Genomic DNA, 15,074 nt, shown 5'->3' with positions numbered 1-15,074 from the left:
TAATGCACCCTGAGTCTCATCTCAAGGCTTCCACTGTTAGTTACTGGATCAGGAGTATAACAAGTATTTTAAAAAATAGATGAAAGGAGGCTGGAATATTTTATGAAAAAAATACAGACTACTCAGGTTTCCTGATATCAATATAAGTATTTTGTTTTTATATATAAATATATATATATATACAGTACAGACCAAAAGTTTGGACACACCTTCTCATTCAAAGAGTTGTCTTTATTTTCATGACTATGAATATTGTAGCTTCACACTGAAGGCATCAAAACTATGAATTAACATGTGGAATTATATACTGAACAAAAAAGTGTGAAACAACTGAAAATATGTCTTATATTCTAGGTTCTTCAAAGTAGCCACCTTTTGCTTTGATTACTGCTCCGCACACTCTTGGCATTCTGTTGATGAGCTTCAAGAGGTAGTCACCTGAAATGGTTTTCACTTCACAGGTGTGCCCTGTCAGGTTTAATAAGTGGGATTTCAAGCCTTATAAATGAGGTTGGGACCATCAGTTGTGTTGTGCAGGAGGTGGATACAGTACACAGCTGATAGTCCTACTGAATAGACTGTTATTTGTATTATGGCAAGAAAAAAGCAGCTAAGTAAAGAAAAATGAGTGGCCATCATTACTTTAAGAAATGAAGGTCAGTCAGTCCGAACAATTGGGAAAACTTTGAAAGCGTCCCCAAGTGCAGTCGCAAAAACCATCAAGCGCTACAAATAAACTGGCTCACAGGAGGACCACCCCAGGAAAGGAAGACCAAGAGTCACCTCTGCTGCAGACGATAAGTTCATCCGAGTCACCAGCCTCAGAAATCGCAGGTTAACAGCAGCTCAGATTAGAGAACAGGTCAATGCCACACAGAGTTCTAGCAGCAGACACATCTCTAGAACAACTGTTAAGAGGAGACTGTGTGAATCAGGCCTTCATGGTAAAATAGCTGCTAGGAAACCACTGCTGAGGACAGACAACAAGCAGAAGAGACTTGTTTGGGCTAAAGAACACAAGGAATGGACATTAGACCAGTGGAAATCTGTGCTTTGGTCTGATAAGTCCAAGTTTGAGATCTTTGGTTCCAACCACCGTGTCTTTGTGCGGTGCAGAAGAGGTTAACGGATGGACTCTACATGCCTGGTTCCCACCGTGAAGCAAGGAGGAGGAGGTGTGATGGTGTGGGGGTGCTTTGCTGGTGACACTGTTGGGGATATGTTCAAAATTGAAGGCATACTGAACCAGCATGGCTACCACAGCATCTTGCAGCGGCATGCTATTCCATCCGGTTTGCGTTTAGTTGGACCTTCATTTATTTTTCAACAGGACAATGACCCCAAACACACCTCCAGGCTGTGTAAGGGCTATTTGACCAAGAAGGAGAGTGATGGGGTGCTGCGCCAGATGACCAGCCTCCACAGTCACCGGACCTGAACCCAATCGAGATGGTTTGGGGTGAGCTGGACCGCAGAGTGAAGGCAAAAGGGCCAACAAGTGCTAAGCATCTCTGGGAACTCCTTCAAGACTGTTGGAAAATCATTTCAGGTGACTACCTCTTGAAGCTCATCAACAGAATGCCAAGAGTGTGTGGAGCAGTAATCAAAGCAAAAGGTGGCTACTTTGAAGAACCTAGAATATAAGACATATTTTCAGTTGTTTCACACTTTTGTGTTCAGTATATAATTCCACATGTGTTAATTTATAGTTTTGATGCCTTCAGTGTGAAGCTACAATATTCAATATTCAACTTAGCAGATGCCCTGTTGTTCTTAATTTGCATGCATTCTACAAGGACATAATGCTTTTCTCATTTATTTTGTGCTATTTCTTGTTTGATCAGTCTTACTTGTGCGATTGATGTCTTGGAGACTCTGATCAGCTGAATCCATGAGTCCTTCCTCTATGTCTATGTCTCTATAGCGGTCATGGTCATGGTGTCTGTTGTGGCCACAGTGTCTGTTCCTGTCCATGTCCTGAGCTTCTCGGCTTGGGCGGCGTCTTCTCCGTTTGCGCCGTAATCCACGGGATACTGGGACGCCAATATAGACAGACTGATGGTCTGTGGAGGAATAGAATAGAATAGAAATATCCTTTATTGTCCCACAGTGGGGAAATTTATGAAGTCAGTTTCTTAATTTAAATATTAGTGTGCTAGAAAAATAAAGTAATAATCTGTCAGTGCTTTAACTTGGTTAAATGTTAAACTGCATGTATAGTTCACTTGTGCATAAATTTTTGTGAAATTGCAAATTGTTTTTTAAAACACTGCTGTGAAAAATTAGGCCACACCGATAATTATTAATTTAAAATAAACTGAATAAAGAAAAATGATTTAATCACAGGTAAACATCAGCAGTTAACCGTGTTTTACTTACTGAAGAAAAGATATTGAAAAAAATAAATTTTCTAGCTGTGGAAAAAGTTAGGACACCCTAATGTCTTTTAGCTAGTTTTGTTCTTTTTGACTGAAATCACCTCCGGGATAGGCTTCGTGTGGGCATCTACCTGTCTCTGACATCAGTCTGAGGAAAGTTTGCCCCAATCCTCACTTCCAGCGTTAAGATGCTTCAGAGGTTTTGGAGAGTTTTTTTTAGCATCTTGTGGTCTGCTTTCTGGGTGAATGTTTTTATGAATGTCCATACAATGGCTGATTTGAAATTATTCTGAGACCTCTTTAAATCCTTTACCAAACTCATAAACTGCTCCAGTCTTCTTTATGAAGGCCTCAGACAGCTCTTTGGATCTAAACATGGTGTTCACTCTCCCCTCAGCAGTTAGGAGCACACCAACCTAAATGTCTTGAGCTTTAAACAGGGCCAACCTCCAGTAAAATGGGTAGCAGTGATGCTTTCAGCACCTGATGTGATACAGCTGTGTATGTGTGACTGTAGCCATTTTAAGTGGAATTATATGTTAGAGTGTCCCATTTCCTTCCTCACCAGACATATCATTTTTACTACATTTTACAGACATTTTTAGTTATTACAGAACTACATGTTCAGATATGTTGAAAATCACACTTTCATAGGATGTCCTAAATTTTTCAGAACGGTATTGTGCATTGGATCATGCAGCTTATCTCAGGTTTTTAAAAGCAGTTTTAGTTGCTATTATAATAACAAAAAATCAAGTCTGACCTCACATCACTCAGTTCCATAACTCAGCTCATCTAATCCTTGTTGGCAATGAAAACGTGAATGATGTGAGTTAGATCGCCTGCTTCCAATTAAGATGTTGCTGTGACACTAATTTCCCATCGTACTTCTGGTCGAATAGCAGAACAACAGGGAGACGCACAGCAATATATTGGATGTTTTCACAATGAAAGGCACACAAACCTATATCTGTAATGCAAAATACATACATTTTTTTATTCTGAGTCTTGCTCACATAGACTCAGAATTAAAACGAGTTTAAAACTACACCATCACTTAACCCAATCAACACAATATTAAAGTACAAATTAGGGGTTTAGACTTAATTTTGTATGTTTGTAGCGGGGATTTTTATCCACCACAGGCTTCGTTGACACATGTGCAGACAAACTCACCATCTTCGTCTTCATAACGAAGGTCAGACACCCTCATCCCTTTGTCTCCATGGTCCATCCTGTCAGTTTCAAAAATACTTTTTTAGATGGATGTCTGTTTAACCTTAAACATCATAGCTTGCTTTGGCTGTGGTTTTTAACATCTATATACACTGTCATGTGTGACAATGTAAGTTATATACACCAAAGAATCAAAAGGCTGAAATGATCATAGAAAGCTATACCTTCTTCCCCTTTAAGATAATAATTCTGCAACCCAGCAGGTGGAGAATTTACCTACAGAATTTAGAGACTCCATTTTACAAAACATGTTTGTTTTAAATCTGTGGTGAATGCTGGAATATCTGGCAAAAACATCAAAGGCACAAAAAATCCAGAAAAAGAAGAAAAAATGAAACTATATTTTGTAAGAAAACTTGAACACATGAGGGTATTTGTGCTACTGGCATGAGATAAAATTAAAAAGATGAGCACATTCTAATCTGTAACATAACATTGTCTTAGAAAGTTAAAAGAACATTGGTTTTTTGTAGAGGCCAACCTCCAACAAATTCTATAATAGGTTGGAATCATAAAGATATGCAAAAACATTTAGCTCAACAACAAACATACTATACTTCTAAAAGTATTTACCCCTCTGGCTTAATAAACATATGAACTAAAGTGACATATCAATGTTTATATCTAGAGTTTAAAGTGATGTTGGTCCACTTTTACAAGGCTCCTCCTTTACTCCTTTAAGTGTGTTTAGGGGATTTTCTCCAACATACTTCCAGAAGCACATTTGTGAGGTCAGACGCTGATGTTGGACAAGAAGGCCTGGCTCAGAGTTTTCCTTCAATTTCCTTCTAATGAAGTTGTATTAGGTTGAAGTCAGGACTCAGTGCAGACCAGTCAAGTTTTCCCACAGCAAGGTGGTAGGGGGAAGCATAAAATTGTCCAAAATGTCTTGGTATGCTAAAACCCAACTCCTGAAAAACAGGCTTACACCATAATACCCTCTAAACCAAACCTTATGCTAAACACAATCTAGTTAGACAAGTACTGTTCATCTGGCAACTGCCAAACCCAGACTCATCTGTTGGATTGCTAGCCAGAGTGGCATGATTTATCACTTCAGAGCAGTGGTGTTTTTTGGGGGCAGCTGCCCAGGAAGCCTTTTTACTTTTCAGTTGCCTTCTGACTTAGTTTTATTTTGCATTTTTATATGTGCAGTCAGTGAGCAGGTAGCGCCCCCTGTTGCTGACTAGGCACACCGAGAGGACTTAGTTAATTCTGATTGGTTTTCGGGAGGTATAGCTGTTTAATGGAGTCAATCAAACTGCAATATAATCTGTGAAATCATCTCTGCCTTTAGACAGCTTCAGTGCTACTTTAAGCAATGTGCAACTGGTAAATGTGAACAAATTATGGCTACAGAGAATAGGTCTTCACTACTGTGGATTCCAGTGCCAGTGTGCTTTACACAACTGCATCTGACACTTTACATTGCACTTGGTGATGTAAGGCTTAGATGCAGCAGTTTTGGAATGGAAACCCATTCTATCTAATCTAGCTAAACTCAAAGGTACATGTAAAGGTCCTTCTCAAAATATTAGCATATTGTGATAAAGTTAATTATTTTCCATAATGTAATGATGAAAATTTAACATTCATATATTTTAGATTCATTGCACACTAACTGAAATATTTCAGGTCTTTTATTGTCTTAATACGGATGATTTTGGCATACAGCTCATGAAAACCCAAAATTCCAATCTCACAAAATTAGCATATCATTAAAAGGGTCTCTAAACGAGCTATGAACCTAATCATCTGAATCAACGAGTTAACTCTAAACACCTGCAAAAGATTCCTGAGGCCTTTAAAACTCCCAGCCTGGTTCATCACTCAAAACCCCAATCATGGGTAAGACTGCCGACCTGACTGCTGTCCAGAAGGCCACTATTGACACCCTCAAGCAAGAGGGTAACACACAGAAACAAATTTCTGAACGAATAGGCTGTTCCCAGAGTGCTGTATCAAGGCACCTCAGTGGGAAGTCTGTGGGAAGGAAAAAGTGTGGCAGAAAACGCTGCACAACGAGAAGAGGTGACCGGACCCTGAGGAAGATTGTGGAGAAGGGCCGATTCCAGACCTTGGGGGACCTGCGGAAGCAGTGGACTGAGTTTGGAGTAGAAACATCCAGAGCCACCGTGCACAGGCGTGTGCAGGAAATGGGCTACAGGTGCCGCATTCCCCAGGTCAAGCCACTTTTGAACCAGAAACAGTGGCAGAAGCGCCTGACCTGGGCTACAGAGAAGCAGCACTGGACTGTTGCTCAGTGGTCCAAAGTACTTTTTTCGGATGAAAGCAAATTCTGCATGTCATTTGGAAATCAAAGTGCCAGAGTCTGGAGGAAGACTGGGGAGAAGGAAATGCCAAAATGCCAGAAGTCCAGTGTCAAGTACCCAGTCAGTGATGGTCTGGGGTGCCGTGTCAGCTGCTGGTGTTGGTCCACTGTGTTTTATCAAGGGCAGGGTCAATGCAGCTAGCTATCAGGAGATTTTGGAGCACTTCATGCTTCCATCTGCTGAAAAGCTTTATGGAGATGAAGATTTCATTTTTCAGCACGACCTGGCACCTGCTCACAGTGCCAAAACCACTGGTAAATGGTTTACTGACCATGGTATCACTGTGCTCAATTGGCCTGCCAACTCTCCTGACCGGAACCCCATAGAGAATCTGTGGGATATTGTGAAGAGAACGTTGAGAGACTCAAGACCCAACACTCTGGATGAGTTAAAGGCCGCTATCGAAGCATCCTGAGACCTCAGCAGTGCCACAGGCTGATTGCCTCCATGCCACGCCGCATTGAATCAGTCATTTCTGCCAAAGGATTCCTGACCAAGTATTGAGTGCATAACTGTACATGATTATTTGAAGGTTGACGTTTTTTGTATTAAAAGCACTTTTCTTTTATTGGTCAGATGAAATATGCTAATTTTGTGAGATAGGAATTTTGAGTTTTCATGAGCTGTATGCCAAAATCATCCGTATTAAGACAATGAAAGACCTGAAATATTTCAGTTAGTGTGCAATGAATCTAAAATATATGAATGTTAAATTTTCATCATTACATTATGGAAAATAATGAACTTTATCACAATATGCTAATATTTTGAGAAGGACCTGTAGTAGAGGTCTATCAGCTCTACACAAAGTTTGCATCCTCTCTTCTCTTTGTGCCTTTGAGTCTGGTGGCCCTACTGTAATTTTCAGTTGCTGTTGTTCCTAATCACTTTCACTTTGTTATAATATCCCTACATTGACTATGGATTATTTAGAAAATAGGAAATTTCACAACTATCACGGTACCAAACGGTACCAAACTGAAAATTCACTGAGCTCCTGTTGGAAGTGTCAATCACTTCCAACACTTGAATGCAATTATTTGATTGAGTAAGTGAATGATTGTGGCAGTAGAGTATGTTATGTTTTACAGCTGTATTACAAACATTATAAGTAAAAGAAGTAAAAGAAACCTCAGCAGTAAAAATAGCTTTATCTTTTTACCTTTGTCTTAAGGTTATTTAGGGTGCAATTCAGTACCATAAATGGCCTGAGAGTATTTCTTACATTTTAAATTAGGCAAAAGTCTAAACAGTCATTTTAATATTTTGTTCCTTTTGTACTGTAGTTTCGGTTAAAGTAAAAAAAAAGACAACAATCTTTTTATGTACCGGTACATGTATACTCACAAAAGCCACTTCTAAATGTAAGTGCTTGTGTTTTTCAAAGATGTGCATGTGCATGTGCATGTGTGTATGTGTGTGTGTGTGTGTGTGTGTGTGTGTGTGTGTGTGCCAGAGCTCCATATCTGGGACATAACCTCCAGCTGCACTACCACCAGCAACAACTTTTGTTCACTGACCTGCTTCACTGTTGCAGCACTGCCATGTGGATCAATGCGAAAATAATTAGGAATGACGCTAAGTCAATAAAATGGACATAATTAAAACAAATGCAAGGGTAACATATTGCACGTGCCACCAGTTCATACACTGAAAGCCACCAGTAAGGATTAAGGCCACCATGTTCCTGCTAGCAGAGGTGTAGAGAAAATCGAATCTTTATATACAAATAAATATGCTCTGTACTGTTCTTTTCACCTAATGCAAATATTCTCAAAATCTATGTCTGCTAATCTGAAGCAAACTTCCAAACTACTAAAATGCTAATATGCTTTTACAGATAAGTACATTTCAAATCAATTTAAATACCTAACATAAAATATCAGAATTCAATATATATTTCAAAGAATTATCAAATAAAATCAGACAATGACAGTTTAAAAAAAGAATCAAACTTATTTTGATTCATTGCATAATTATATTATATGTCCTGCAGAATTGAAAATGGTAAATAGATATTTGCAACGTCTGTGTTAAAATTACACGTTGTTGAAGTGTGTCTTGGTTGAGCTAATGAAGTTTCTTTCCATTTCAGAATAAAGAAATGTGGTCCCCCACGTCTTGCCCATAGACCGCTGGAGATAGGCACCAGCTCCCCCGCAACCCTGTACGGAAGAAGCAGGAATAGAAAATGGATGGATGGATTGTGTTTCGATGAAAAGAGGTGGCAAAACCATCTCCTGACTGTCCACTCCTCTGTCTAGTGTCGGCCCTACTGTGTATAAACAGTAACTGTATGTGATCATTGTAACATTCATTAGGAGTGTTCATCTGGCAAAGAACACTCCAAGACACTACAACAGCCTGTGAGATCACAAAAGACACCCAGGGTTACTTCTGAGAAACTACACGTCTCTCTAACATTGACTCATCTCAGTGGTTGTGACTCAACCAACAGCAGGACACTGAACAACAGGGATGACCATGGCAGGACTGCAAAAAGAAAAATGCTGCTCTTCAAAAACACTAAAACCTCTCTGCAGTTTTCTAAATGTCACAAGATAAAAGGCTGTTGGGGAAAGGTTTGAAGACCGACGGGAGCGTTTTTTTAAATTCAGATCAGAGGTTTAAATTTTTAAATTATATTTATATTCTGGTGTTAACTGAGCAATTGTTGTACTGGAGAACTGCAGCTAAATGTCCTTGTATGATGTTTACTGTTATAATGACAATGAAGATTCTATTCTATTCTATTCTATTTTATATGATCTGCAGTTGTACATTAACCATTAAAGTAATGAACAACACGGGGGTGGTGGTTTAATGATTTGGAATTATTTTACTGCATCTGAGCCAACATGGCTTCCCACCGATGAAAATAGCAAATATAAATAATAGTGAAATTTAAGAAAAAGTGCTACAGAAAATGGTAATAAATGTCATGTTAGTTTGAGCCTTTTAATGAACTGTCTCATCCAGTCATGCTCCAGAGTGGATTTAACATAAACAGTTTAAAAAAAAAAAAAAACACGGGAATTTGACACATAAGTTTGAATTGATTGTGGATTTGTTTTGTCTCACACATGGTAAACAGTGTACATACAAACATCTTCGTTAATATTTGTTGAATATCCCTTTGTAAGTTGTATCTTGACTAGACTGTTGACATGATTCTGCTTAGATTTGACTACACTTATTTGCTGAATTAGTGGAGTTTCATTTAAACTGCTTAATTTCCTTGTGCATAGTCTACAGGAGCAAGGTCCGGGTTTATCCAGATATTTAAGGTTAGACTGCTTGGCATTTGATGCAGTGTTCTTAAGTTTGAAAGCCTCACTTTGACTCCACCAAACATGCTTCCTGCTGTTGTAGCCAAACAGTTGAATCTTTCTGTTCGACCAGAAACATTTTCTCTAGAAGGCAGTTGGCTTGTCATTGTGGGCAACTGCAGAAATCAGTTAGAGTTGAAGGTGTCAGATGTCATTGTGAAATATAACCGGGCTCACTTTGAACAGAAGCACTGATATTCCAGAAGTGACCAGTTCATGGAAGAACTGGTCAGTGTTGTTTTAACTATCATAGAAGTAGTTTATAGATATTTAGAAATGGCTCAGAAAGACTTCCCCAACTTGTATATTTCTACAGTTCTCCTTCTGATAACTTTGCTGACATACTTGGACTTTCCCACTGGTCTGGTAATAGGGCATTCCAATAAGTGCTGTCAGGAAAATCCTTTTTACTGCTACCAGAAATTTAATAGACCTTGGCCTGGTCAAGCTAAAATATATTCTAGACTCTAGAGCTGTAGACATTACTTACCACAACATTTTGGTAAATGTATGAATATATCTGAGCCTGTATATATAATTTTGACCATGTGAGGATTAGAGAAACACATTAAATTCAAATTAAATTAAATTCATATTTGGGTAATTTAAGTTGTCTATTTATTCATATTTACCCCCTGGGGAAAACCTTTGTTCAAAGTACTATAATAAATTACTTTCATGAGCATGATGAATGAAGGTAAACTTCTCACCATAACTGCAAAACTGACAGGAAAGGTGGGTTTATTGGAAGACAAAGATAAAACCATAAAAAAAAAAGGAAAATAATGTTTTTTCAAACAAATTAAACTCATTTTTGTCTTTGTTTTTAGCATTCAACTCTAATTAATGCAAGCTTGAATGCCATAAGTTAGATATGCGTGTCTCCTTATGTTTTTGGTATGAGATGGCAGAAATACCACCCTGGAGGAATGAGAGTTATGAAGTGGCTGGTGGAAGGAGGTTCTAACCCATCAGTGCTCTGGTAGAGCTGCTGCTGGGAAGGTTTGTAGCTCTGGCTTCCTTCCTCTGTAATTAGTGCTGTCACATCAGTGTCCTTCACACCCAGTGGACAGCTGGAGCGAGAGCTGCAGGCTGCCCCCCTCACGAGCTGATCGATGGGCTCGCCCTCTCTCTGAACATTGTGTGGAAATAATCCCCACTGGTGCATAAATGTGTGCACGAGAGCTCGATGTCATGTGCCCTGCCAGCATGGATGTATTCCCAAATGTCTGGACGAGGCAAAACGGGTTAATTTGTTGAGTAATTGAGTCTTTCACACTTTGATTAAATATGCTATAAAGTTCAACATGGCATTTCACATTTTTAACCTCATCTAAAAGCAATCAGGAAAAGAGACATTACATTAAAACATGATGATTGTTCCCTTTAGAGAATGCCTTTAGTAACATAAATAGCTCATTGCTACCATCACCCTAACCTTACAGCAGCCTGGTGAATTTTAAAGATGGTTATGTGTGCAGATGAAAGGAATGATCCCCATCAACTTTGCTGAATGGGTTTAAAGCCCTTGCAATAAATCTTGACTTTCCGCCAAAAGAGATGGTTTAATGCTGTTTCTGGGACTGTGCTCTCATATATTAAGTATACTATAAAAAGGAATTTTTGAGGCTATTTAGTATTAGCCATTTAAATGATTTACACTAAAATCAAGCATGTTAGTTTAGTAGTGTTCTATTATGGTTAAACTTCAACATTAACTACTTTTGGTGACAAATCTTACCTAAAATCAAGATCAGAATTGAACTAAATATGTTCAGATGTTATTCTTATTGCAGTTTCCATCAGAAAAGGTAAGCCTTATATGCTTGCATTTTTCTACTACAGTCAAGGGAACTATAATTAAGAAGTTACTAAGTAATGTATCCAAGATGGCATCCAGCTTTAACTAGTTTATAAAATAGCCAAAGCCCAAATCCTACTTGCTAGCTTGCAGTCATTTTCAAATCTGGTCCAAGTTTATAGAACTTTTAATTAACTATGGATGACTTCTTCTCTGAGGTAAAATTAAGATGTTGGCAATAAATGACTTATGGTTTTCTGCCTTGATCGCAAGCCAGTTCTTATTGGTGTTTCTTTTTCCATGGAGGACATATTGGACACCAAATTATCTCAAGAATTGGTCAGAGTTGTACTGTTTCGGTTAAATGTCTTTGAGTTTTTAAACCAAGATCATTTTTAATCTGAAATGTCACTTATCTACCCAAAATAAAGAGTATGTAAACTTTTACACCTCTTCTATTAGCTGCTAGTTTATTTTATTAGGGTAAGAACATTCATTAATGCTATTAGTGTGCCCCTGTGACTGGCTGCCGTACACCCACCACCTCAAACAGAACCACATCTGTGCAGTTTCAGCTGTTAATGCTACTGTTACAAAAATAGATTTGGCTTTTCTTAGTTTCATTCTCCACAAGCCCTAAATCCGCTAATGCTTCCACACCTCAGTTAGCTTTACTTTAAACCACATAATCCAGGCCTGGAGGTCCAAACTGGAAACCCTTTCTGAATCAACCAGCTGAGAAAATTTAAACAGTATCACTTAGCTCTAAGACAAATATTAACACTGATGCTGCTAAAAGCAAAAGAACAGAACAAACAAATATAACTAAATAGGAAATAAGACAGTAGTGAGGAATAAGCAACAGCCTACCTGGATTAGTTGTTAGCTTGAGTGACTGAGAGGAGAGAAGACCTTTGATGTTCATTGAGTTGCATCAGTGAAAACATGCCATTGGAGTTCCCACAAGCTATTGAGTGGAATAAAGTCAGCATAGAGGAGCACCCCTTTCTTTTACTGTGTCCCTCTCTGCCTGGCTATTGCTCTCATCATGAGGTCAATAACAGGAAAACCAGCACAAGCTGAGAGCTATAGGCAGGAAGCTGTTTCAGTCAATGGCCGCAGATAGGAAATCTCTCACCATACTCTACCAGCAGGTCAATACATATGGGACTGTACTGCCGGATTCTAATAGAGAATATAGTGGGGAAAGTGTAACAGCACTGGGAGACACTAGACCAGACATTCATGGTGAAAAACAAGGGACACGTCTTTCCAGCTATGCAGTGGTTGTGTTGATGACCCGATTTTTACCAGGCTCTGGAATGATTTATATCAAACCTCAAGTATACAAGGCCAGAGCAGGCAACATTATGTATATAGCACATTTTGGCCAAAGGCAACTCAAAGTGCTAATAGTATATACAAATAAAAAGAGAGTCAACCCTAAGAACTGGACTGATATGCTGGCCTCTTCTATTTTTTGTAAGAACTGTAGCTGCAGCATTTTGAAGAAGTTGAAGTTGTCTAATAGATTTTTTTGATAGTCCTGTGCTAAAAACAGATGCATGATTTAATCCTGTTGGAACATCAGTTGTCTAATTCTGCCAGTGTTTTTCAGGTGATAGTATGCTGTCTTTATAATACATTTTATATGATTGTTAAGATTTAGATCAAGATCCATGATCACCCCAAGATTTTTAGCCGTGTCAGATGGGCACTGATTTTTATTCTATGTTCTTTTGGTCCAAGAACTAAAACTTTAGTTCTCTCTTTATTTAACTAAAACAAATGCTGCCATATCCAACTGTTAATTTGTTCAATGCATTCAATAAGCGACTGAACTTCACTGTAGTCTCCTGGAAAAAGATTAATACACAGCTGCATGTCATCAGTGTAGTTGTGGTACTCTATCTTGTTTTTATGTAGAATCTGAGAAAGTGTAAATATTGAAGAGGAGAGGACCAAGGATGGAAAGTCTGTGCCTAATTTTATTCAGCGTAGATTTGTAGTTCCCTATTGGCACAGAAAAAGATCTATCATGAAGGTAAGATTTAAAACATCTGAGCACTGTGCCAGAAATGTCAACCCATTTTTCTAGTTGGGATATTAAAATGTCATGATCAGCCGTGTTGAACGCTACACTGAGATCAAGTAAGACCTGTATTGACATTTTTGTTTTTGCAATCAGGTCATTGAAAACTTTCACAAAAGCAGTTTCACTACTGTGATGCTCACAAAAGCCTGATTGGTATGCATGAAAGCAATTGTTTAAGGCTAAAAATGTATTTAATTGTTGAAAAACATTTTTTAAATATATTTTAGCTAGGAATGGCAAATTTGATATTGGCCGGTAATTGCTGAGTATTGATGTATCAAGATGATTCTTTTTGAGAAGTGGCTTGATTACTGCAGTCTTTAGAGCCTGTGGAAAGACTCCAGAGGAAAGTGACTCCTTAATAATTTGTAAAAGATCAAAAAAGAAAAAAGAAAGAGGAGTCAAGCCTATGACCAATTAATTAATTCTTGAATTAAAAATTATGTTCCAGCCAGGCATCTAATGTTTAGGATGCATGGTGGCGCAGTTGGTAGCACTGTTGCCTTGCTGCAAGAAGGTCCTCGGTTCAACTCTTTCTGCATGGAGTTTGCATGCTCTCTCCGTGCATGTGTAGGTTCTCCCTGGGTACTCCGGCTTCCTGCCACAGTCCAAAAACATGACTGTTAGGCTAACTGGTCTCTCTAAATTGCCCTTAGGTGTGCATAGTTGTTTGTCCTGCATGTTGCCCTACGATAGACTGGCAACCTGCCCAGGGTGTACCCTGCCTCTTGCCCATAAACTGCTGGAGATAGGCACCAGCTCCCCCGTGACCCACGGGGGAGCTGGTGGTCGCCTCGGCGTGTTGGTGCGCATTGTTTTGTTTTGTTTTTTGCTTTAAAACGGTCTTCTGTGATGGTACCCGGAGCTCTCTCACCAGAGAAGAACTCATGAACATCAGGGCTACTACACCAGAGGAGTTATTTCCAACTTTTCTGCCTACTGCTCTGGAATTTTTGGACATTCTGGTCAAAGGTGCGCTCACCTTTGTTCACGCGGTGAAACGCCGGAAGAGAGGGAAACGGGCTGGGGTGCTGGTACGTCTTCGCCAGCGTGGACTACGAACACCGTTACCTGGAATATTTCTCTCTAACGTGCGCTCACTTCCCAACAAAATGGAGGAACTACAACTGTTGTTGGGGAAAAACAGGGACTTTTATTCATCGGCAGTTTTGTGCTTCACGGAGACGTGGCTGTGTGGATTAATACCGGACTCTGCGCTGCAGCTGGCAGGATTCCAGCTCTACAGAGCGGACAGAGACACGGAACTCTCCGGCAAAGCGAAAGGTGGAGGAATCTGTTTTTACCTCAACAGTGGTTGGTGCAACGACGTGACAGTGATTCAGCAGCACTGTTCTCCAGACCTGGAAGCCTTCATCATAAACTGTAAGCCTTTCTATTCCCCCCGTGAGTTCGCTTCGTTCATCCTGGTCGGTGTTTACATCCCGCCGCAAGCTAACGTGCAGGTCGCACAGCGCATGCTCGCCGACCAGATACTGAGTGTGGAGCGGACCAACCCGGACTCCTTAGTTATCGTCGCTGGTGACTTTAACAAAGGTAATCTGACCCACGAACTCCCCAAATACAGACAGTTTATAAAATGTCCGACCAGAGAGGACAATATTCTGGATCACTGTTACACCACCATCAGAGACGCTTATCACGCCGTCCCACGTGCTGCACTGGGCCAATCCGACCACATCATGGTCCACCTGATTCCTGCATACAGGCAGAAACTAAAGCTCTGCAAACCTGTGGTGAGGACGACAAGGAAGTGGAGCAGTGAGGCTGTGGAGAATCTCCAGGCGTGTTTAGGCTGTACAGACTGGGATGTGTTCAGGACTACTACCAACAGTCTGGACGAGTACACAGAGGCTGTGACTTCCTACATCAGCTTCTGTGAGG

General features: G+C 39.7%; 1 protein-coding gene across 1 annotated transcript in view; it reads right to left on the bottom strand.

Moving 5' to 3' along the window:
• The window catches only part of slc4a5a (solute carrier family 4 member 5a), a 51,440-nt gene extending 39,359 nt beyond the window's left edge, over positions 1-12,081 (bottom strand). The window contains exons 1-3 of the mRNA XM_047380933.1: positions 11,948-12,081; positions 3,555-3,613; positions 1,851-2,063 (exon numbers count right to left, since the gene is read on the bottom strand). Of these exons, the coding sequence (XP_047236889.1) occupies positions 1,851-2,063; positions 3,555-3,612 (271 nt within the window). The 5' untranslated portion in view covers position 3,613; positions 11,948-12,081. The remainder of the gene's footprint in view (positions 1-1,850; positions 2,064-3,554; positions 3,614-11,947) is intronic.
• Positions 12,082-15,074: the final 2,993 nt, after the last annotated feature.

The sequence above is a fragment of the Girardinichthys multiradiatus genome, chromosome 12 (genome assembly GCF_021462225.1).
Source record: "Girardinichthys multiradiatus isolate DD_20200921_A chromosome 12, DD_fGirMul_XY1, whole genome shotgun sequence".
In the NCBI taxonomy this organism is placed as follows: domain Eukaryota; kingdom Metazoa; phylum Chordata; class Actinopteri; order Cyprinodontiformes; family Goodeidae; genus Girardinichthys; species Girardinichthys multiradiatus.
The sequence above is the reverse complement of the archived record's forward strand: the minus strand, read 5'-3'. Positions and strand labels throughout refer to the sequence as shown.